We start from the raw sequence: 26,091 nt of genomic DNA on the forward strand, positions 1-26,091 counted from the left end.
TGATTTATAATGTGTCATTTGTAGAACTATTTCCCTATGAGAGGTGTTTTTATGTGCTTTATAAAAGTACATTGAGTGCTAGTTTACTTAAATCCTCAGAGGCGCAAATTGACATTTGATTATGATTGAAACGTCGGTAGTTCATGAACAAAGGCAGGGTTGTACTGAAAGTGAGCCAGATTTCTGTATGACTCACAGCTCTGGTAGGAAGGATGGGATTCATGTCGAGAGCAGATTTCTGAGATTTGCTACATGTTCGCTCCTGTCCCCACAGAAGCTGTCAAAGCATTGCCCTGAAAGAGGCCACACATATATCCACTTCTAAAGAAGGTCTAAATTATTGATTTTTTTTTTTGTGCTGTGACTCACTTGCAGATTTTGATCATTTTAATTAGATTTTACATGCAAAACCTTAAAGGAATTTAACGGCTGCTTTGGTGGTTGCAGCACTTTTAGGAAAAGCATGAGAACAATTGTTATATTAATGTGCAATGCTTGTTCGTAGTCTGACGTCTCAGTGTTTATGGGACATGCATCAGTGCACATAAGCAAAGCTTGTCCTTCTCATTTGACTGTTTATCCTGCTCTTTTCATCACCATCCAAACACTCCAGGGCTTTTAGTTACAGGCGGTTTTCCATGAAAGTACTTTTGTCTCTTTGAGAGTATTTGCATGCGTTTTTCTCATTTGTTTATATCAAGTGCAAATGCTTTTTTTTTTTTTTTGATATAGATTTGATATAGAGATGCTGATTCCATCAGTATATGAGTCGTAACTGTTCCAAAAATACAATACATTCATACATTTATGTAGAATAGCCTAGTTATATTAAAGTTATTAATTAACTAGTTATTAATTATTCAACTTTAAAAAAAAAAAAATATTTAATCTTTGATTGCCAGAGAAAGAGATATTTTGCAGAGTGTTCAAGCTGCTCTTCTCCATGCAATGAACGAAGAGTTGTTTACTGAAAATCTTTCCCTCTTCCATTACTCTTATAGTGCTTTACCCTTTTATTATTTAGTAGTGAAAAGAGTGCTTGAATGCAGGCGTCTTATCGGCCTACCGGTCTGCTGGTCGACGCCTGCTTGTGCTTTCAAATGCTCCCGTGCGTTGATCATTGTAGCCAATCACAGACACATCCGATGAGCGCGTGAGCACAATGGCCAGTCAGAGGTGTTTACGATTCCAGCTCAACAGCGCTCAAAGCGTCCCATTTTGAAAAAATGTCAGTTCCGGCTTGGTATCGCGGTCAGTACTTTTGACAACACTAGTGTGCCTTCCATTTTTCTTCTTTTTGTAAAGATGCCCTCACTAATTCATAACATGCAATCAGTTGGACTTGATGAATATTTGAATTGGTTTGACTGGTGTTGTGGAATATTCTAAGTTCTCTTTGAATTTGACTTCTTCCAAGTTTCTTCAATCTCTCAGAGTCGAAATTCCAGGTCTCAGAAGATATTAACTTTATTGCATGAACAACAAAGTGAGATGCCAGCTGAACATCTGATCTTTCCATAGTAAAACTCCATTAATCACAACTCCGCCATATGATTTCGCAACACTTAAAGGACAACTCTGGTGAAAAATGAACCTGGGGGTAATTAACACATGGTTACCGAGTAGATCGTTCTCTGGGATGCGTTTTCATGAAGATCGAATGTAAAGAGTTTTATCTCTAAAAACAGATTAGCTTATAACGCTAGTCTATGGGGCATAGAATAAGTCAAATTAAATCGCTAGTTAATACCACTAATAAGGCTCAAAATAGCCTCACACTAACACGGTAGCATAATGAGGGTCCCTACATGCAAACCGAAGCATTGAGAACTTTGTAAGTGTACAAACAGTTTAATAAGAAGAGACTTTATATAGCCACGAACGCTGTGCTAAGTGAGCTGGTCGATAGGAACTAAAGGACAACAAAGGAAAAATGAACCTAGGGGTAATTAACAATTCATTCATTTCCATGTAATTAGATTTCACAAACTTAGTTCCTATCGACCAGCTCACTTAGCACAGCGTTCGTGGCTCGACTCGTCGAGACTGTTTTCCAAGATGGCTCCTGTCTGTATACGCGTAATGTACTGGCTTTATAGTCATCAGGCTTCTTCGACTTCATGCAGCGAGGCACAGACCGATCAGCGGCTGACTTTAAGCTGTGCATGCCGGTTAGAAATTTTGTCCGACTTGAGACAGCGCCAACGTCACGTGACTGTGACGTATGTCAACAAAAGGTGTGTTCGACATCGGCTGCGGCTGGATGCAACTGATCGGCGAGAGTAGCCGCATGCAGGCGGGGAGGAGCTGCAAACGGAGACGGGAAGTCGGACACTTTCTGCTTCCCGCAGTGACGCTCGCGCTGTGTTTGCACACTTTATCAGCTGAAGTGAAATAAATGCAATATTTGGCAATACACAGATGTTTCAGAGACATTATTGTCATGTAATACTTTATGCACTGCTTAATACAGCGTGTGTTTGTACAAGGATAAAGTTCAACATATAAGCCTACACTATCAATTAAGTGGGGTCTATGTTTTTAATCAGTTATATTTTGATAAACATGACAATATAACATCGCGACTACATGAAAGGAGGTTTTACTGTTATAAAAAACAGATTTGTGCGCATTAGTGGAGCTGAAGGTTTTAGAATAAACACGAAACACACGTGATCGCTGTCATGCGGTGAATCTGGCCAATCGTGGAACGGCTGTGTCGTCATCAGAGCCTGCACCGGCTGTATTCGCCGGCTGCTCTCGAATCGCTCTCGCGGCACTTTGTTGACATACGTCACTGTCACGTGGCGTCGGCGCTGCCTCAAGTCGGACAAAATTTCTAACCGGCATGCACTGCTTCAAGTCAGCCGCCGATCGGTCTGCGCATCGCTGGGTGAAGTCGAACAAGCCTAAAGATATGCTAAAGCCCCACCCACAGCAGTCATAGTTAATGATATGCTAAAGCCCCACCCACAGCAGTCATAGTTAATGATATGCTAAAGCCCCACCCACAGCAGTCATAGTTAATGATATGCTAAAGCCCCACCCACAGCAGTCATAGTTAATGATATGCTAAAGCCCGCCCACAGCAGTCATAGTTAATGATATGCTAAAGCCCCACCCACAGCAGTCATAGTTAATGATATGCTAAAGCCCGCCCACAGCAGTCATAGTTAATGATATGCTAAAGCCCTCCCACAGCAGTCATAGTTAATGAAATGCTAAAGCCCTCCCACAGCAGTCATAGTTAATGATATGCTAAAGCCCGCCCACAGCAGTCATAGTTAATGATATGCTAAAGCCCGCCCACAGCAGTCATAGTTAATGATATGCTAAAGCCCCACCCACAGCAGTCATAGTTAATGATATGCTAAAGCCCCACCCACAGCAGTCATAGTTAATGATATGCTAAAGCCCGCCCACAGCAGTCATAGTTAATGATATGCTAAAGCCCTCCCACTGCAGTCATAGTTAATGATATGCTAAAGCCCCACCCACAGCAGTCATAGTTAATGATATGCTAAAGCCCGCCCACAGCAGTCATAGTTAATGACATGCTAAAGCCTGCCAACAGCAGTCATAGTTAATGATATGCTAAAGCCCTCCCACAGCAGTCATAGTTAATGATATGCTAAAGCCTGCCAACAGCAGTCATAGTTAATGATATGCTAAAGCCTGCCAACAGCAGTCATAGTTAATGATATGCTAAAGCCTGCCAACAGCAGTCATAGTTAATGACATGCTAAAGCCTGCCAACAGCAGTCATAGTTAATGATATGCTAAAGCCCTCCCACAGCAGTCATAGTTAATGATATGCTAAAGCCTGCCAACAGCAGTCATAGTTAATGATATGCTAAAGCCCTCCCACTGCAGTCATAGTTAATGATATGCTAAAGCCCCACCCACAGCAGTCATAGTTAATGATATGCTAAAGCCCACCCACAGCAGTCATAGTTAATGATATGCTAAAGCCCGCCCAAAGCAGTCATAAGGTGTGTTTGACATCTGCTGGATGCAACCGATCGACGAGAGTAGCCGCTTGCGGACGGGGAGGAGCTGCAAACGGAGACGTGAAGTCGGACACACTCACGCTGTATTTGCATACTTTATCACAGCTGAAGTGAAATAAATGCAATATTTGTGAATACACAGACGTTTCAGAGACATTATTGAAATGTAATACTTTAAGCACTGCTTAATACAGCGCGTGTTTGTACAAGAATAAAGTTCAACATATAAACCTACACTATCAATGAAGTGGGGTCTACGTTTTTGATCAGTTTTATTTAGATAAACATGACAATATAACATCGTGCCTACATGAAAGGAGGTTTTACTGTTATAAAAAACAGATTTGTGAGCATTCGTGGAACTGAAGGTTTTAGAATAAACTCGAAACACACGTGAATCCGGACAATCGTGGAACAGCTGTGTCGTCATCAGAGTCTGTGCAGTCTGCTGCAGCCGCTCTAGAGAAAGTTATAGTCATAGTTAATGATATGCTAAAGCAGAGCAAAGATAGCGAACAAGTTTCTGTAGCTTGTCCAGAGTCTTGTTTAGAAGTAGATCAAGAAATTGCTTATCCAACAATTCAGAGTTCAGTTGTGAAATTCCATCTAAAAATAGCCAGACTTGGTTAATGAAAGAACTCTGAACTGTGTTATGTAGTCAAAGTAGAAAAATAACCTGCAAATAGCCATTTAATGAACTGGGATAAATGCTTTAGGGAGACCTTGACAGAAACAAGCTATATTCTTAAATCAGTTTTAATTCAATTTATTAAAGATAATAATTTTCTTAGGATTTGACTCAAGATAGCTTTGTCACAGTTTCAGATTCCTTTAATGTAGATGACTAGCTAACAAATCAGTGTGTTGTTAGAAGTTGGGTTGACTGTAAAAAAATTAATCGGATCAAATCAAATAATAATAATAAAAAAATAAAAAAAATAAATAAATAAAACTTAGCCCCTCTGGACAGCATGTGTTTGGAATGAAGCATCACTCTCACACTGGGCTCTTTTGTCATTTGCAGTGTTGACTAACTGACTAAGTGTGTGTGTTGTTTGGACCATTTGACAAGCTAAAATAATTCAATGTTAGATGGAGTAGTGTAGTAGAGACTCATCAGCACATCAATCCTCACTTCCCCTATAAAACAATGGACTGCAGATTGAAATAAGCTGTAACTAAGCCAGACTGCAGGAGGCGTCCGTTGGAGTGCGTGTGGATGGAGGTGGAAACACAGGCTGATCCACACGAAACCACATGACCCCGCCAGTGGTAGGAGGACGGCACTGATCCCAGGCCAGCTGTGTGCTGCCCAACAACATTATGCAACCGCTCAACGAATTAATTAGCGGCGTCTCTCAAGACTCTGGACTTGTTTACAGCAAATGTGTGTTAAGGATGAATCACTCATGACTCTGATTTGGAGCTGAAGAAATTACATGACCTTTACATGCCTTACAGGGCATCCAGTGCAGGCCATCTCAGACCACACAACCACAGCTTTTGTATTTGGCTGCGATGTTTTCCGTTGAGTTCCATGTAAATATAGGCTTTTATATAACACGCTATGTGTACGCTCAACGGTTGCTTTTTTTGCAGCATCACATGCCATTCTGAGAGTTAAAAGTTTAGTAGAGTTTTACGTTTCTAGTTGCGATGCACTAACATTTCGGCAACAAAAGGATATTTGGAATGGCCAAAATCATTGCTTGAAACAATGTTATTTTTCGTTCTTCGTTTAGGGGTAAAAAAGACGTTCTAAACACTTTTGCAGCGATAAACTGTTAGCGAACATCCCGACGACTTCACAGTGCTGAGACACTTTTAGATGAATATGTGCTGCACGCTTTCCTCTCAATAATAAAATAAATACACAACAAAACTGAGAAAACAGCAGTTCAGAAAGCATCTGATCATAGTGATGTGGATATGTTTCAGCTCAGAAGCTCTGAGATTCAGCTCTCCAGTCGAGTCATGTTTATTTATACAGCACTTTATTCAATAGATCACTTTCTTCCATCTCTCGCACTTCATAACAAATCCTTCCCTCACGGGTCAAAAGACCGAAGTCCTAAAATTATATTAAAAAAGGAATTTTAAATTTTATTTAAATTACTAGATTTTATCAATAATTATTTATTGATAAAATTGAGTCATTTAAATGAAATAAATTCACTTAAATATTTAACTCCCTTAAATAGGCGCTTTTACGTTTCGCTTTTAAACCAAATCTTCCGCGATCATCTCAGTCAGCTCCTCACTCTTAAATCTGATGAATGACTCCTGCCGAGACTCACGGTCGGATCCTGCTTTATTAAGCAGATACGTCAGTTTTTATTTGTATTGTCTGTTCTCTAACTGAACGAAATTATTTTATTACTATAAAAAAATCAAAAAGACGGTGGGCGGTGCCACGGTGGGCAAGTGATGTAACCGGTGTTGAGTCTGAACACCGGCAACACCGACTATCGTAGCAACCCTTGTGGAATGATTGACAGCTCACGGAGCCTGTAATGCGCTTCCTGTATATAATGACTCATTAGAAAGCCTGTGATTGAAGGAGAGAGACGAGTGAGGGCTTAACAATAGTGGAAGATTCTAAGCTTACTGGGGATATCGCCAGAAACTGATTAGAATCAATATTTCATTGAAAATGGACATGATTGATTACTCTTAACTCAAAACGCTCATGCAAACAAAGGAGGAATTTTTTTTTCTTATTATTTTTTCGTTGTTTTGGATTAAAAAGTGGGATGCATTTTGAAGAGTGGACCCTTACACTGACATGTATGCTGGTGTTTACATTCACATTCTTTGTTTATAGTTCCCTCAGTCATTCAGCTGATATAGGGCCATCAGGGGAGGGTCTTTGTCTGCAGGTGTGAAACACATCAGTATTCATGATGATTCATGTCCTCCCCGCAGAAGCTTTCCTGACACAAAACATGTCTTACAAATTTTAAGTCTGTATATTTTTTTATGTGAATTAGTGAAAGAGTGATTTTTACATCGTCTTGAAGCAAAAAATTCTAGCCTACGTGATCCAGTTTTCAAAAGTCTTGTGAACAAATATTCAGTATGGGTTTCATGGCTTTTTTTTCCAAATTTTTTTTTTCACAAACCACGCATAAACGTAATTTTCTCAAAACTACAAACTTTGACATACATGCTGCTCACATATTATTGTAGAAGAGTTTGTGCTGAATACAGTGTAATCAGACTTTAGCCATTTTTATAAGTAATTTTAGTAATTTTATAAGTAAAATAAATCAGCTCAAATGTCAGGGCATGTCTCAAAACCTCCAGGGCCCAGAAAACAGCTCAGGGCTCAGAGGGTTAATCGTTGGTGCACCTAGTCTCTATGCATTTTTTTCATTCCTGTGTATCGCTTTATTAAATGCAAAACTGTTCAGTGTGAGTGGGTGGCCCCTCAGGGTGTTTTCACTCTTGGGTCCTCTTTAAAAGAACCAAACTCAGACTCCTTTAAGTGTACGAGGTGAACCAAGTGAAAAAGGACCCAGTTCTCTTCACGTTCACCCTGTCCCTGTACCTGAAAGAGGACTTTTGTAGGAATGTGGTCTCAGACCCCTTTGTGTTCCTACTGTTGCTTTTTGAATCTAGTCCAGTTCAGTGTTTGATGGCTGACCCTATGGCCTTCAACATTTGATCCCATTTATTTACATTGTTTGTGCCTCAGTAACCAATGTATTTGTTTGTAAAGGTCATCATTTTTTTTAAATGACATTGCTACAAATGCTTTTGAATTAAGTTGTTTATCTTTTTACACAAAAATATATATGTTTGCAATACTACATATTCTTGCACTAGCGATATCACACATATCCACCTTTGTAAATAACATTTATTTTTTTGTTTTCCTTGAATCATGTTTATTTTATTGCAGAAGGCAATGATAACATCAGCATATAAAAATTAACAATACAATAAAATAATAAAGATGCTAATTAAATAACTGCTTTAAAAGTTCCAGGTAAAGTAGGTATGCCTAAAACAGCACTCAAGTAAGAAATGGAATAATAAAACTGCATATTCTTCACTGTATGACGTACTCGGCTGATTCTTATATTAGGCTAGTAATGCAGATATTTACATTCACTTGAGACAAAACCACCTGTTTATGTGAAATTTGTGTGTTTTTGACACTTTAAAATAAACGCAATAAGCCGCTAAAGATTCCATTTAGTACACGCGCTGACAGCTGGCTTCTGTGCACACGCTTTAGGTGTGTGTGCGCTCGTAACACCATTTTAAACTGGCAAGGCGCACAGCCGCGTCTCCACTAAACATGGAAGCGGTTGAAAGCGCAATAAACAAGCGTAAGTTGTGTACAAATAATTTGTAGAGATTTGCCAGAAGAAGCAGCCATGATGAACAGCCGATTTAACCGAACAGAAAAATCAAGTAAGCCCAGAACGGTTTGTGTTCAGATTGTGTGTTTTTAGCGAACCGTACCATAAGATGAGATTGAACCGTACCCAGACCACCTCCTGAGATGGTCTCGGTTCGGTTTGCTTTAAAGGGGTCTGAGATCGTTTGGAGTGTTCACATATGGGCCAAAAATCACGCGCACCGCGCTCAGACCCCTGAAAAGGACCAAGTGTGAAAACACCCTAAGACTTTTGTATGAAATACAACTAGTGCACTATATCTTGAAATGTACCCGTTCTTGGGGCATCTGTGAGAGAAGTAGCTAGGCTCCGAATCTGTGGACAAATCGTTCTTTTAAGACGCTTAAAAAAATCGTTCTTTCTTTCTAAGTGTTTTTTTGGTCCTTGTTAAGGCGTAACAACTTCAGTCCTCATTGATTGTAATTACATGGGAAAGAGCGAGCAGTATCTTCAAAACAACTTGTTTTGTGTTTCTTAAAGAAATTCAGTTATACATGTTTAGAAGGTCATGAGGTGGAGTGATTGATGAAAGAATAATGCAAACACTTTCCAGGAACAGTCAACCCTGAATCCATTATAGTCCAAAACAAACTTTTAATACCTTATATATGTGTTTAAATGGCTCTTTTATAGTATTTCAGCTTGTTACTCAACATAAAAAGTTGGCATGGGGTTAAAACACTAACCAATTGTTGATTTGAGATGGAAATATCTTTTTTTTTTGTTTTGTTTTTTTGTATGAATTCCCTGTAAATTCAGAAGAATTGTTCCTCTCCACATATATCCGTGTTAATTTATATTGCTAATGTAATTCCAGAGTCTTTTCTCCAGAACTGAATTTCCTCCTGTGTGTTTTCTCCAGGTTGTTCATAAAACCCGAAATGAGCCCAGATGTCTGCTTTTAAAGTAGTTGGAGCATTTGAATTACTCGCACTCGCGTCTCGCCTCCCTCTGCCATTGTATGCTACCGCAACAAAGCATGTACGTGACAAATGACTTCAGAAAATAATCAGTACATTATAATCGGTTATGGTCTATTACTGAACCGATACCGAATCGTCCTTGTCTGCATCGCAATGCATCGTAGAAGCGATTAATTTCGACAGCCCTAGTCACAGTCGTGTAGTTTAGTAGTTTGTGACGTCAGAAACACCAGCGATTTCTAACCGTGTTTTTGAGACTGTATTTGGTTCACTTTACGTTTAAGGAGAAAATACTCAATACTCAAAGCAATGGTGTAGACTTATGAATCTGCACATGGATTAAAGTGAAATTTGAAATTTGAACTTCATCATGAAACAAGTTTGGACCTGAGATGGAAATATCTCCTTTTTTTTTTTTTTGTATGAATTCCCTGTGAGTTCAGAAGAATCGTTTTATACGTGTTCCTTTAGTTTATTACTAATTCCAGAGTGTTTTCTCCAGAACTGAGTTTCCTCCTTTATGTGTGTTGGAGGAAGTTACAGTTGAAACATGCTGGAGTTTTTTTGTTAGTGGATATACTTGACGTCACACACTTAAACCACACTGTGTAAAACAGGTTGCTGAGCATGAGGTAACAAGATGTTGTCATGTCAACTGATGTCAACATACACATACAGCTATTCAATCATCTCATGAATTCAGCAAAATAACTCTTTAAAACAAGGGAAAAGTGCTTGAGTTGGTGAATCAGTATAATCATCAAAGGCATTCCATATTTCAACATGTATTTTTCAATAAATAATGTTTTTTTTCCAGGGCATACCTTTTTTTAAATCTTGATATCCGCTCTGTCTGTTATCGAGCGATCAGAATCTGACTCCCAAGTTAAGCCACTGCATTTTCTGGCAACAACTAGCGCAAAGTCAGTAATTTGTTTTATTTGATTACTTTCCTAGAAAGTAGAACTGTGGATCATGTGGAAACAGTGTCCCTGGATCTTGTGGACAGTCTTCCCTTAAGGTTGTGTTTGGGTTAATGACCTCGGCTGAATCGGTGATAGTGAAATCATGAACGCTTTTAATCACCATCAGACATTCAATGGACGACTCTTGTGGACTGAGACGTACTTGACTGCACGTTTTCATTTCAGATAGTGTACAGCCTGAAGCAATGTGTTGGCTTGAGTTGTGTGAGATTGTGAAACTTGAAGACACTCGATGCACTTTGGGAAACGCCTTAATTCTGCGGCAGCATGTGTCGGTTTGCATGTACACATCTGTTCGACTCGCCTGCGGTCCCGGTCCAGTTTACTGCCGGAGTTGACTCCAGGATAAGCCCTAGAAAGCATCGTCTTGTTTTCATGACGTGCCTGAAATTAAATTGGAGACTGGTGACTTCTCGTGGTTTTCGTCCTTGAGTACACCGCACAACACATGCTTACTGAAAAACATTCCATTGATCAATACATTTATATATGTATATTCCTTTTTGTGTTTGTTTACTTTTAACCAAATTGAAATGTATTCCAGGTTTGTGCATGTTTACCATCTGTATAAATAGTAGTGCTGTCAAAATTAGTGCGTTAACACATTTTCTCAATTTGACGTGTTAAAAATATTCGCAGCATCCGTTTTCTGTCAACCTTTGGCTAGCATTACATTATATGATCATGCTCTTATTCATGCAATTGCTTGACCATTCCAGCACAACAAGACAAAGAGAACGCGCTGTCTGTGAATGTCCTGACTATGACACACACACACACACACACAACAAGACAGAAGAGAACGCGCTGTCTGTGAATGTTTTGACTATGACACACACACACACACACACACACACACACACACACACACACGACCAGACAGAAGAGAGCACGATTCTGTGAATGTCCTGACTATGACACACACACACACACACACACACACACGACAAGACAGAAGAAAACACGCTGTGTATGTCCTGACTAAGACACACACACGACAAGACCAAAGAGAACGCGCTCTCCGTGAATGTCCTGACTATGACACACACACACAACACACAAAAGGACAGAAGAGAACACGCTGTCTGTGAATGTCCTGACTATGACACACACACACGACAAGACAGAAGAGAACACAATTCTGTGGATGTCCTGACTATGACACACACACACACGACAAGACCAAAGAGAACGCGCTCTCTGTGGATGTCCTGACTATGACACACACACACACACACACACACAACGCACAAAAGGACAGAAGAGAACACGCTGTCTGTGAATGTCCTGACTATGACACACACAAACACACACACGACAAGACAGAAGAGAACACAATTCTGTGAATGTCCTGACAATGACACACACACAAGACTGAATGTCCAGAATCAAGTTCTTTTTCGCGCTTGAACAAACAATAACACACTGAATTATGCCCAAATGTTCATCACAGAACAAAAGATAAGAAAAATGTAGCTTTAATAAGTAGTTATCTATATTTAATTTATTATGTATGCAGTGCAGACTGTTTGATAACTTTACTCAACTTTATTCTTCATAGTTCCTGTTAGATAGGTAGGAAGGGCACAGGTAAATATGCCATTTATTAAAATGGGTTTATATGAAGATCAGGTTTTGTGAAAATAAGGTTTTTAATGTTGTTTATGTGTCTATGTGGTTTTTAATATGCTTTCAGAAAAAACATGTGCAGATTCATAGTCAACACCATTGCTGAGTATTTTCTCTTTAAAACTGCAGTGAACCAAAGACAGTCTCAAAAACACGGTTTGAAATCGCTGGTGTTTCTGACGTCACAAACTACCCTGTAACCAATCACGTCAAGGCGTGATCAACAGCGAGTGGATCTCTGAGCTGGGCTGGGCTCATTTGCATATTCATCAATCTACGCATACTAAATGAAGGGTGTGGAGTTACATTCAAGCTATTTTAAGGCACAAATATCTTATTTTGGTGATCAAAGATGAATTTTAAGGTATACAATTATTGACTACAGGGGGATTTAAAGTTCACTTAAATAAAAAGTTATTTTTTTAAAGCCTAATAAATGTTGAAATTGATAGCTTTCAATTATACTGTAATGTTGAATGTCTATCATTAATGTTTAAAAAATCAGTTTCATGGTATCAGTGATACCAGTTTTTTTACAATCATTTGGAGATTGTGATTAATTACAGGAACATTTTTGATTAATTAGTTCATTTTTGTAATCGATTGAAAGCACTAATAGTAATTACAGATCTACTTTTACATATTTAAGCATGTATATTACAAATAAAAGATCACAACTAGCTTGTTTTTTTTCTAAATCTCAACGTTTGACTTTCTACTGTAAGATGTGTTTACTTAAAATGCATTAAAAGTCATCTGTATGGTGTATGTGCAATATGAATCTTGTTTAATAAAGAAACAGGATAGACAAGAGATAAACTGAAGCTGCGCATGCGCGAAACCGCTCTAAAAATACAACCGCGTGTAGAACGTGCAGATGCGTGACTCCGCCCCTCGGTTTGCGCCACCACGCCCCCCTCCCTACGAGCGCACAGATTCCTTAAATCCTGAGGAGCGCCTTCACTGCTAACACACACACACACACACTTCTGTATGAGACTAAACCGCTACCAACATGCGCTGCAGGACGAGTTACTGTCTGCCGTACTCGCCCGGATCCTCTCCTACATACTCCGCGAGACTTATCTCATACCAAGCGCGATGCAGGTACACATTACCACTTTATTACCATAGTAAAACGCCTTACTTTTGTCGCCTGATGTGCTTGTGCTTCCGAAAACACTCCTCTGTGTATTAGCTGTGTGTCTGTAAGAGAATAACTGTGAGAAAGGTGTATCTATGTGGTGTTGTTATTATATTAGACGTGTAAATGTTGGGTTTATTGCGTGTATGTCAATAGCGCGAAACTCATGAATATATGAATACTCACACAAGGTTTTACATGTATCATACTCATCTTGTGTGAGAGTGCAGCTTATACTAAAACACTTATGCGCGTTATTAGTTTATAATAACTGTTTTGAATGTACACTAGAACGCGGACTGGCCGTACACGCGCATTATTGCGCTCAAAACTGAACTCGAGGCTGTTTTTAACTTGTGTATATATATATTACATGCATTTATAGATGTGGTAAATATGGAAAATCAGACCGTTAATGTACTGTAAACATCATAAACAATGAGAGTTTCGCTTTATATCATCTGTCTGCTGGTTGACTTGTTAGTTTTTGACAATTCTTGCACCATGCAATAGTGTCACACCTTCATAAACGTGATTATTTATGCATAAATCCTGAATATAAGGTTGTGAAAGCGGACCTGAATTTGATCTCGTAGCACTGATTGTGTGATTTCAGCTGATAAGCACAAGGAGGAAATGTCAGCTCTTGAGTTATTGCAGATGAATATTTGGCAGTGCGTTAGAAGTGTTTCGCCTGACAGGACTTGAATATGAGATCTGACTGTAAACTGTGTGTTTCTGTTCTGCAGTGCCTCTGGTGCCAGCGTCGTTGCCATCGATAACAAAATAGAGCAAGCTATGGTGAGTATTGGATGCTTTCTCTGAACATAGATGCATTACTTCTGAATCAATACTTAAAAGATGAACTCTTGCTTTCACTATGAATGAAACATTCTTGAAAAGTCACATTTCTTAAATACTGCTTATTGATATTTAAACATGTTTGTCAGCGAAATCAAAGTCATGTGGTGCGACCAACACACAGAAGTAAACTGATAATGTACGACCCCGCAGACCCTCATGACCGTGTGTCGGGTTTAATAAATCTCTGATAATTTGACGTTTTTACAACAACGCAAGGTTAGTTCGGGTCATAACGTCATGTAGTGAGACTCCGCAAAATGTAATGATATTTAAAGGGATAGTTTACACAAAAATTTTAATTACCCCATGATTTACTCACCCTCATGCCATTCTAGGTGTATATGACAGACGAACACAATCAGAGTTATAATTAAAAAATGTCCTGGCTAATCCAAACTTTATAATGACTGTGAATGGCAGCCCGAAATTTGAAGTCCATAAAAGTGCATCCATCCATTATAAAATTGCACCAGGGGTTAATAAAGGCCTTCTGAAGCGAATCGATGGGTTTGTGTAAGAAACACGGGAGCACTTTTATAATGGAAGGATGCACTTTTTTATGGACTTCAAATTTTGGGCTGCCATTATAAAGCTTGGATTAGCCAGGATATATTTTTAATATAACTCAGACTGTGTTCGTCTGAAAGAAGAATGTCATATACACCTAGGATGGCTTGAGGGTGAGTAAATCATGGGGTCATTTTCATTTTTGGGTGAACTTTTCCCTTTAAGAATGCAGCTAAAAAAACAACGTATCACAATGTAATGTTTCGTATTATTCAGTATCAATAATTATTGAAAAATGTTTTTAAACAAAGACCTGTGTACTTTTACCCACTGTATTTTTAATTTACCCAATTTTATATTATGACAAACAAATAATTTTAGTTTTAACAGTCAAACACAAGATAACATTTAAACAAACATCTTGATTTTTGTATATTAAATGAAGATTAAATAAGTGTTAAAGAAGCTTTTGGCTTGTCTCCTGAGGCCACAAGAGGAGCAGTGAGCAAAATATTAATATACCACACTCAGGGCCCTATTTTAGCGATCTAAAGCCCCGTTTCCACCCAAATTACCCAGAACAATTTGTCCCAGGAACTCTTTTTTTCCCCCAGACCTGCTGCTGTCTGCATTTCCATTGCGGTCTAAAGTACCGTGAAGATTAGTCAGGTGACGTAGGACTGCGCACGACTTTCCAGAGCCCACTGCATTTTGTCCTCCGCAAATACACTTAATAAAGCCTGAACCTCCTCGTCGGTCCATTGGTTGAATTTTTTAAACTCCGTTGTTGATTCAAATAGCAAACAACTCTTATTGCACGCACCGCAACTGACTTTTAGGTTGAAATAAAATGCTGCTTGAGCTCAACCAATCAGCATGTTCAGCGTCTATAGCCGTTTAAAGTGATCTGAGCTCATGGCGCAGGTGCACTGAGGGCGTGTCCGAATCCACTTTTGTTAGTTTAACGACGGGAAAAAAAAAACGGTCGGGGCGCCAGGCGCATGGTCCAAAAGGGTTGTCCTTAGTCTCTTAATGAATCAAGAGTGTGTTTTGGGCGTAACGTGCAATAAACCAATCAGAGTCTCATCTCCCATTCCCTTTAAAAGCCAGTTGCGCTTGTACCATCGCGCACCTATTTACATGTGAGCGGAAAGACTGAACGCTTCTCCAGAGAGGAATCCTTTTGTTTTTAATATTTGGCATGTGTGTGTGCTGCTGCGCGTCCCTGTGTGTGTAATATTGAGAATGTATGCACGTTGGGCACCGCCTATAGGTGCATATTACTAACACACCCTTTAAATAACACAAAAATACTGCACTATTGAGCAGGTTTGTGTTGGTCAATGACGCAGTCGTTTTCAGTTCCTCAAGATAACAACATACCAACAATGCGCCTGAACACACCTGGTTTTCAGACCAGCACACCCATGGGCGAACAGATGGGCGCCAGTGCATTTACTATTTAAACAATGTGAGCGCTGGACGTGAAAATGAGAACTGCGTCGGGCTGAAACTAGCAAAACACACATGCGTTGCACCTGGCGCCAGGTGTATGATAGCGCCCCATATCAGAAAATGTTATTGAATAACTTGAAAATGTGCGTCATACATTGCTATAAACTATCCTGCCCACAAAATGTCACTAATGTGACCACACCTTTAAACCAGGGGTGTCCAATCCTGCTCCTGGAGTGCCAACATCTGGGAGAGTTTAGCTTCAACCTGTTTGCGTTTAAGGCCCTGTCCTGGGACCAGTCCCGTTGCTGGCCGCTTTGATGCCCTAAGTGCGATCACTTTATGATGATGGTAGCGTCGTCACTGGGTGGGACAACTTTGTGGCAAACCTCCAGTATTTTCCGCATACAATTTAAAGCAAAAATAAGATCGAAAGCACTTTTTAGAGGCACAACTCTTCTTTTAGCTCTAGGTTTACCAACACAATCCAAACAGAAATGTTAGACTGGACCTAAATGTTTATGTTTATATATATAAATATATATACACATATACACACACACACACACACACATATATTGTGTGTTTGCTCACGTGAAAACAGGAAGCAACGCACATGACGACAAGGAGGTTACGGTGGTGCGTAAAGCGAGTTACCCCTCCCACTTCTGCTAGTTTTACTGAGATTGGTTATCCCGTGCGAATTGGCCATTAATATTACAGACGTCCTGAGGTAAAATTACTTTACCCCCACCTCCCCATGTTAAACTAATCCCGTCCGAATAGGGCTAAAGACTGCTAGTATTTAGGCCATTTGGGACAGGGACTAAGTCCAAAATTTTATGCCCCTCCTTCGCTATATTAGATGTGTTTTTTGGTTGTGGGACAGCACCGACTCGAGGGTTATTCCGGACGTTTTTCTATCATTATGGATACCGTTTCATGTATTTCAAGACTTAATGGTTGCACCACATGACCTTTTTAGAGTGGTTAAATTGAAACTGGCATCAAAGTTTTTCAAATCCACATGAATCGTAAGCCTGTAACCAATCTGCTCCCTCTGCAGGACCTGGTGAAGAGCCACCTGATGTACGCGGTGCGGGAGGAGGTGGAGGTGCTGAAGGAGCAGATCAAGGAGCTGTACGAGAGGAACTCTGTCCTGGAGCGGGAGAACGCTGTGCTGAAGTCCCTGGCCAACACGGATCAGCTGACCCAGCTCGGCTCTCAAGCCCCCGGGAGCTCCTCTCCGCCGCAGGAAGGAAGTGAGCTCGTGGCCTTGCCCCCCCAGCCCAACGTGTCCACGGTGTGAGGAGCGCTGGACTCAGACACACACACACCTGCACAGGAGAGCCGTTTCCGGGCGCGTTGGCCCCGTGCGGAGAGCCATGCGCCGATTATCCATGGCTTTCCCAGTATTAGACAATCACTTTGGGAGAAAGGATGGGAAAGAGGAGAGCGCAAGTGGAGGGAGACGTGCATGATTAAGTCCCGTCGTCTGTTTAGTTTCACTGTTTGCATATATTTATTAGAGGGCTGCTATTTTCATAATGTAAATGAACAATGTAACAGAGGTCTATTATATATATATATATATATATATATATATATATATATATATATATATATATATATATATATATATATATATATATATATATATATATATATATATATATATATATGGAAACTTTCTTTGGGTTTCTGAGATGTAAGATAATGCGTTTTAGGCAATAATGTCCCGTGGCACAGTCCAACACTAACGGTGGTCCTGTACGGCGGGGGGGCTGAATGTACATGTGTAGAGATGTCCAGTATTACCGCCGGATGTACAGTGTTCATTGAGTATCCTTACACTCTTTACTTCAAACCTGGGATGGGGAAGAAGCTGTGAATTTGATCGTGTTTGTAACCAAAGAAGAAAAGCTGTGTACATGGGTTTAGCGTCGCACATTTTCCCGCTCTTTTGACTTTCCTTTGTTGCTGATTCGACCGTTTTCTTACCTCATGTTTTGTTTTTACTCTATAATACCTTTAGCCGTCTGTGAGCGACGCTTGGAGGAGAAGAACGCGAGCCGTCTCGTGTTCCTCTGCGATATACAGACGAGTGTTAGCTCTGTGCAGATGAACGAGGGTTTGTTTTCCAGGTGTAGGTCACACTGACGGCTCGTCAGAAGTGTTTCGGTTCGGTCTCTTGTGCCTCTCCCATTCTGTTCTGTTTGAGCCAAACTGAAATCTTGTACTATCAGTGTACATCGCTCTGAACTTTCTAGGTTTGCTTGTTTTCTTTTCTTTTGTTGAAGGAAATGTGTTGTACTGATCACTGAGCCTTTGAGAGTCTCTTCATGCCGTTCTCAAACATTAGTTCTGTCAGAAATAAATTACTGTTCCATTGAGAACTAGAACATTTTACATGTTTTCTGGTGTTATTGTGCTTCTTACACACACACACACACACACACACACACACACACACACACACACACACTGAAACAGACTTACACACTCTCATACACGCGCACTAACACTCACATGACACACTCTGAAACAAACTCACCCACACACTTAAATACACTGAAACAGACTTACACACACACACACACACACACACACACACACACACACACACACACACACACACACACACACACACACACACACACGCATACACACACACACACACACACACACACACACACACTGAAACAGACTTACACACTCTCATACACGCGCACTAACACTCACATGACACACTCTGAAACAGACTTACACACAAGCACGCACACACACACACACACACACTCTGAAACAGACTTACACACACACTCTGAAACAGACTTACACACACACACACACACACACACACACACACACACACACACACACACACACACACACTCTGAAACAAACTCACCCACACACTTAAATACACTGAAACAGACTTACACACACACACACACTCTGAAACAGACTTACACTTAGACACAAGCTGAAACAGACTTGCATACACTGAAACAGACTTACACACACACTCACTCTCTCTCACACACTCTGAAACAGATTTACAAACACACACACACACTTGCACTCATTCTGTCTCACACTTACACACTCACACTCTGAAACAGACCACACACACTCAGACACACTATGAAACAGACACACACACACACACACTCTGAAACAGAATTACACACATACACACACACACACACACACACACACACACACACACACACACACACACACACACACACACACACACACACACACACACACACACACACACACACACACACACTCTGAAACAGATTTACAAACACACACACACACTTGCACTCATTCTCTCACACACACGCATTAACACACTTACACACACACACTTACACACACACAAACTGAAACAGACCTACACACACTCACACATACACTGAAACAGACACACACACACACACACACACACACACTCAGACACACTTTAAAACAGACTTACACACACATACACTGAAACAGACTTGCACACACACACACACACACACACACACTCTGAAACAGACTTGCACACACACACACACACTCTGAAACAGACTTACACACACACGCACTCTGATACAGACTTGCACACCTCTTTTTGTAATACCTATGTCATACCCATGTCATTATACACATTTGTGTCCTGATATTTCACAAAAACATGCCCACGCACTCTCTGAAACAGACTTACACACACACACACACACACACACACACACACACACACTCACTCACACTCTTTCTCTCACACACACTCACGAAACAGACTTAACACAATCTGAAACAGACTTACACACACACACACACACACACACACACACACACACACACACACACACACACACACACACACACACACTGAAACAGACTTACACACGCACTCTCTCTCACACACACACACACACACACACTCTCTTTCTCTCTCTCTTTCTCTCTCTCTCTCTCACACACACACACACACACACACACACACACACACACACACTCACTCACGAACAGACTTAAAACACTCTAAAACAGACTTACACACACACACACACACACACACACACACGCTGACTATAAGCTCCTCTTGTAAACGTTTCAAACATAAAACAAAATAATTTCGCGATTTTCAAACTTAAAACAAAACCTGACAAATGTCTTGAAATGCATCATCTGAGCAACGTGAGGTTCGGTAACCAGAGTATAAGCGGAATAATAATAATAATAATAATAATACATTTTATTTGTAACGCATTTTACATTAAACAAAATCTCAAACTGCTAAATAATAATGGAATAATGGACAGTCTGTTGAATTATTCGAAAATAATGCACAGCCGAGATTATGTAATATTTTAACGGACTGTCGTCAATTATCTCGTATATTATATTCATTATGTTATATTATATATTATGGTGTTGTGTAACTGGTTGCCATATATTTTTCCTTTATTAGCTTGATGTAAATATCCTGCCCTGGGCTCTAACTGTCAAAGATTCCCAACAGATCCTGTACTTCTGTGTCACATGACACGCTTACCGCCGTTTAGAAAATACTGCGCAACAGCGCCACCGTGTGGCCAAGACGAGTCAGGTCACAATAAAGCGAGTGCAGTTCACTCAGGCTGGCAATAAAGTCACAGTTTGAAAAATATGAGGCAGTATCAAATATTTTTTGAGTAAATGAGCGAACAACAAGTTTCAGAATTTAACTGAAAAATACAACCACTAAAATGGTTTTAAAAACTATTAATAAGAATTTTAAAAATAAGTTCTTAACGTTTCGTTTCTTTCTTCTCCGGGAGATAAAATGGCCTCCACTTAGAAGAATATTATATTAGTTTAGCGACGGAAATTTACTTAAAGTTATATTCAGAATTTTAGTAGTTATTTTTAATCGTTTATCTTTACTGAGGTTACACTTAATATGGGTCAAATATGAATTATTTGTCATATAGATTATCTTCAAACGCTTATTAAAGGGACTGACCAAGATAGCGCATATGCTTTTAATTTATAAAATCCCGCTTTTCACTTTTATTTTAAAAAGATTATCTGCTTCCGCTATTTCAAGAATGCTCATCCGATCAGAGCTGACGTCATATCCGCAGATCTTGTTATGGTGCGGGTCGCCCAGTGTGGAAACACCTACTACCTGCCCGGAGACTTTCTGTGTTTAAATCTGAGCTAAACCCCAAATCAAGCCGTTTCCTGGGCCGGGGATGGAGATCTCCACGGAGGCGGAAGATGGAGAGCGCAGGTAAACAAACACCATGAATATTCACAACCGTCCTGAGTTTGACAGCTACAGACATTGCGTTACTTGAGCAGGTTATTGCGCTTAACGAGTCATTTCAGCACCTCATGCACTTATATATGTGTATTAAACTGATATTTGTGAAATAACCATCTAGTTTGTGCAGAAATGATCGATTGCAGCTTTCATATCGAGCTAGCCGGCTAGTTAAACTGTTAATCCTACTATGGCGTAGACTTCACTTATGAATATTAATGCATCACATGACTGTTGCCATCCTCTGATTGGCTGAACGGTGGACATTAGTAAGTGGCGGCAGTCGGTTCTGTAGAACCAACCAATAGGAAAGCTGGCGCTCCCGGAAGGGTCGCATAGTAATGAATAATAATGAGGCAGACCCTAGTCAGCTTCGACACAAACACAGCGGTCTCATGACACGCTACGCAAAATTTAATTTTAAACTACTATTTTTGCAAGTTATTTCACGACGCCCCTCCAAACGCACACGCATAAAATGACATAACAATTATGACACATTACGCAGTGTAACGTTAATGACCTGATGAAACCTTTCAAAAATTTAAAAAGAGTGCTTATGGAAATATTGTGTTTTAAAAGAACTGAATTCAATGCTTTCGGACACTTAAAGGTGCAGTGTGTAGTATTTATGAGTATCTATTGACAGAAATGCAACATAATACATAACTATGTTATCAGTGGATTATAAAGACCTTACATAATGAATGTGTTTATTACCTTAGAATGAGCCATTTCTATCTATATACACCGCCGGTCCCCTTACAGTGAAATCACCATTTTGCGCCATGTTTTTACAGTAACCCTAAACGGACAAACTTCTCTACAGAACGCTAGTCACTCACTGCTGTCTCAGACGACCACATCTTTGTCCTGTGTCACAGCCCTTCAACATGTGAACAGAATTGACAAATACTGACGGTGTTGACAAAGGTCCAGCTGGGGCCACATATACGACATATGTAAATAGAATCATGAAACAGTATTAGAAGAATTCCCCATATGCAAAAATGTACCATAATGGTTCAGGGTAAGACAAAAACACTGTTTGGAAGATAGATTCATGTTGTACATTCTCATTATACAGTTTTTGTAAATCTTGAACACTAAAAAAGTTACGGACAGCAGCTTCAAATTACATTAAAATGATAATTTTAGGGCTTTGGTTCATTTTGACCCACGATGGAAGGATTTGTTAAACCTATAGATTTAAAATGTACTTTAAAGTCACTTAAGTTTTCTTTTATTTCATTAATATGATACCATCTCCAAGTACAGTATTTTACAAATATATATATATATATTTAATATTTGAAGATTCAATATAATCAAGTGCACTTGTTTTTCAGAAGAGGAGAAACACTGTTTGGGGTGTGAGACGCGCTCTGTGTTTATAAATGTGTTTCATGTCTTTCAGATGGGAGCTCTGGAAACTTCTGTCTAATCTGAAGACGACGGTTGAAGGGCTGCTGTCGACCAACAACCCCAATGTGTGGTCCCGCTATGGGGGCCTTCAGCGCCTACACAAGGACATGAACAACATTCTGGGCCATGGCCTCAAACATGAACAGGTGCGGACAAACATGTCTCTGGGATTCATGAAAGTACCCAGAATGTCCTGCGGGAACACCAGGAATACACCGATCAGGCATAACATTATCACCTTCCTAATATTGTGTTGGTCCCCCTTTTCCTGCCAAAACAGCCCTGACCTGTCGAGGCATGGACTCCACTAGACCCCTGCAGGTGTGCTTTGGTATCTGGCACCAAGATGTGCTCACGTGCCGACTGTTGGCACTTTCGACGGTGGACAGGGGTCAGCATGGGCACCCTGACTGGTCTGCGGCTATGCCGCCCCATACGCAACAAACTGGGATGCACTGTGTATTCTGACACCTTTCTATCAGAACCAGCATTAACTTCTTGAGCAATTTGAGCTACAGTAGCTGTTTGATCGGACCACACGGGCCAGCCTTCGACCACACAGGCCAGCCGCCCATGACCCTGATGCCGGTTCACTGTGGTTCCTTCCTTGGAGCACTTTTGATAGATACTGACCACTGCAGACCGGGAACACCCCACAAGAGCTGCGGTTTTGGAGATGCTCTGACCCATGTCGTCTAGACATCACAATTTGGCCCTTGTCAAACTCACTCAAATCCTTACGCTTGCCCAGTTTTCCAGCTTCTAACACATCAACTTTGAGGACAAAATGTTCACTTACTGCCTAATATATCCCACCCACTAACAGGAGCTGTGATGAAGAGATAATCAGTGTTATCATAATGTTATACCTGGTTGGTGTATGTCCCAAAATGGGATGGCTGATCAAATGTTTTGTTTTGCTGTTGTTTGGATAGTTTCGGTTTGCTATTGGTGAATCTCATAATTTTTTACCATATGAATCATTACACTGTGGTACGAGATCTAACGTGGTTGTTGTGTTTTGCAGGTCTTCTATAAACAGAAGGATTACTGGCGTTTCGTGTGGTGCGTGCGGTATCTCTGCCCTCATCTGGCCCGTCATGTAGAGCAGGTATCTGTCCGCCCACTTGATAGAGTGCTTGCGTTGACCTCTCCAGTGACCCGTGACTCTTTCTCTGCAGTTCAGCCAGCTGGAGCCGGTGCTGAGCAGTGGCGTTCAGTGCTTCGGCGAGGGCTATAAAGCCGAGCGCTGGCTTCTGCACAGTCTCCAGGGCCACATCTTATCTGCCCAGCTCAAACCACTGCTGCAGCACAGGGCGAACACACAGAAGTACTACAACGGTAGCTCAGCAGCATCAACACACATTTGTCATCGTCATGACTTGCACACACATGCTTTGGTTCTGATGGCTTGTCTCCTCCTGTAGATGGGGCCTTCCTGTTGAGCGAAGCACACGTGTCCGCCATGTTCCAGTGTCTGGAGGCGGTGGAGCAGAATAACCCTCGGCTGCTGGCTCTCATAGACACCGTCAGGGTCAGACATTTTACACACTTCTTGCATTCCTCTGATCCAAGGCATGTGGCATTTATTGAACACAGTTTCCTAGCATGGACACTCGCGTCTGAGAATATGACTCAAGTCGCAAATCAATACTGACTCAACTTGTAAACAATTGACTTGAAACTTGAAAGATGTAGGCTATAATACAAAGATTTAGAGTTCAGGGCACCTTTTTATTTGCTCTGGCAATGTAACCTATAACTTTGCCTGAGCAGACTAACAATGGTTTTGAATATCGTCCACTAGTAGGAATGAATTTGTTTGGATTTATGGAGGCCAAAGTCCACAGAGAGCTTTTGTAATAAGCTGAGAAAGGTTTAATAGTACGAGTTCCTCAGAACACAGTTCCCTTCATCAAGCTGTCCCATGAAATGTGTGTCTGTAGGATTAACAACAGTCAGTGTTTGTGTGCGTTTTATAGGTTTGTTATCTCACTGATTCGAGTGTCTGGCACAAATTCCACAGAGCTTTCATTGGATAAATCAATAAATCTCTTTCCTATCAGAGACGCTTGATATGAGATCAGTGTGTCCAATAAGAAATGAAAGGGATAGTTCACCCAAAAATTTTAATTAGCCCATGATTTACTCACCCTCAATCCATCCTAGGTGTATATGACATTCTTCTTCCAGACGAATACAATCAGAGTTATATTAAAAATGTCCTGGCTGTTCCAAGCTTTATAATGGCAGTGACTTGTTGGATCATTTTTGAAGTCCATAAAAGTGCATCTATCCATCATATAACTGCTCCGGGGGGTTAATAAAGGCCTTCTGAAGCGAAGTGGTGTGTTTGTGTAAGAAAAAATATCCATATTTAACACTTTATAGACTAAAATTACTAGCTTCCAGTCAGCGTTATGCAAGTCGACTTGACGGCGAAAGAGTAACCCCTGACGTGATGTACAGGAGCGTCGCAAGCTTTGACGCCTCTCGCGTGCTCGATCGTGCTGGGCAACAAACTCAAGCCCCTCTTCTCTTATATCAAAATCCTCCGCCATTTCTCTTTAAAAAGTCTCGTTTTAGACTTCTAATTCATGACCAGTGTTTTGTTTTGCTCTATCCTCTGTGCTTTTGCATTTGTCAATACGCATGCGTCAAGGGTTCAAGGGTCAGGGGTTACTCTTTCACCATAACTTTTTACTCTTCCACTTGCGTACCGCTGGAAGCTAGTTATTTTAGTCTATAAAGTTTTAAATATGGGTATTTTTCTTACACAAACACATGGCTTCGCCTCAGAAGGCCTTTATTAACCCCTTGGAGCTGTGTGGAGCAGTTATATGATGGATAGATGCACTTTTATGGACTTTAAAAATGACCCAACAATTCACTGCCATTATAAAGCTGGGAAGAGCCAGGACATTTTTAATAGAACTCCTATTTTTATTCGTCTGAAAGAAGAATGTCCTATACACCTAGGATGACTTGAGGGTGAGTAAATTATGGGCTAATTAAAATTTTTGGGTGAACTAACCCTTTAACCCTTAAAGACAGAGACAGCCGCCCTCAGCTAAAAATAACTATCGTTCTAAAATGTTTAATAACTTTTAAACCGCTAATCCAATCTGTACGCTGTAAAGAGGAGAATCTCAGCTTTTCAGAAGTATCACGATTGATTATTCAGAGGCTCCGTGGTGAGCGTGGATGCGTCATCAAAATCTGCAGCATTGATTCGTCAAGGAAAGGCATGTGGGTTGTTACCCTGAGCCAAACAGAAACGATTGTTGATCATTAGTCCCACCCACACCGTGCCCAGATTAGTTGAAACAGTCATCAACTCAACCAATAAACATAGTGTTTGGTCTTTTGAACCACCTATCACATATTTCTCTGACATAACGTGGAAGTGGGTGTGTATTTGCGTGCATTAA

The 26,091-nt window shown here is 40.5% G+C and overlaps 2 protein-coding genes across 4 annotated transcripts in view; both read left to right on the forward strand.

Annotated features, from left to right (window-relative positions):
- The window catches only part of tsc22d2 (TSC22 domain family 2), a 47,118-nt gene extending 29,623 nt beyond the window's left edge, over nt 1–17,495 (forward strand). Inside the window, exons 2-3 of one of the 2 annotated variants that reach the window (XM_079807957.1) lie at nt 13,851–13,902; nt 16,994–17,495. In XM_079807957.1, coding sequence (XP_079664083.1) covers nt 13,851–13,902; nt 16,994–17,236 — 295 coding nt within the window. In that variant the 3' untranslated portion in view covers nt 17,237–17,495. Of the gene's footprint in view, nt 1–13,850; nt 13,903–16,993 lie in introns of those variants that run through there. The other variant, XR_013815871.1, reaches the window with a different exon arrangement.
- Nucleotides 17,496–21,027: 3,532 nt separating this feature from the next.
- rubcn (rubicon autophagy regulator) overlaps nt 21,028–26,091 on the forward strand; it is a 30,403-nt gene continuing 25,339 nt past the window's right edge. For both annotated transcript variants that reach the window (XM_079808287.1, XM_079808288.1), the window contains exons 1-5: nt 21,028–21,202; nt 22,653–22,806; nt 23,688–23,771; nt 23,842–24,001; nt 24,088–24,194. In XM_079808287.1, coding sequence (XP_079664413.1) covers nt 21,165–21,202; nt 22,653–22,806; nt 23,688–23,771; nt 23,842–24,001; nt 24,088–24,194 — 543 coding nt within the window. In that variant the 5' untranslated portion in view covers nt 21,028–21,164. The remainder of the gene's footprint in view (nt 21,203–22,652; nt 22,807–23,687; nt 23,772–23,841; nt 24,002–24,087; nt 24,195–26,091) is intronic.

This window comes from Gobio gobio (assembly GCF_949357685.1).
Source record: "Gobio gobio genome assembly, chromosome: 24".
Taxonomy (NCBI): domain Eukaryota; kingdom Metazoa; phylum Chordata; class Actinopteri; order Cypriniformes; family Gobionidae; genus Gobio; species Gobio gobio.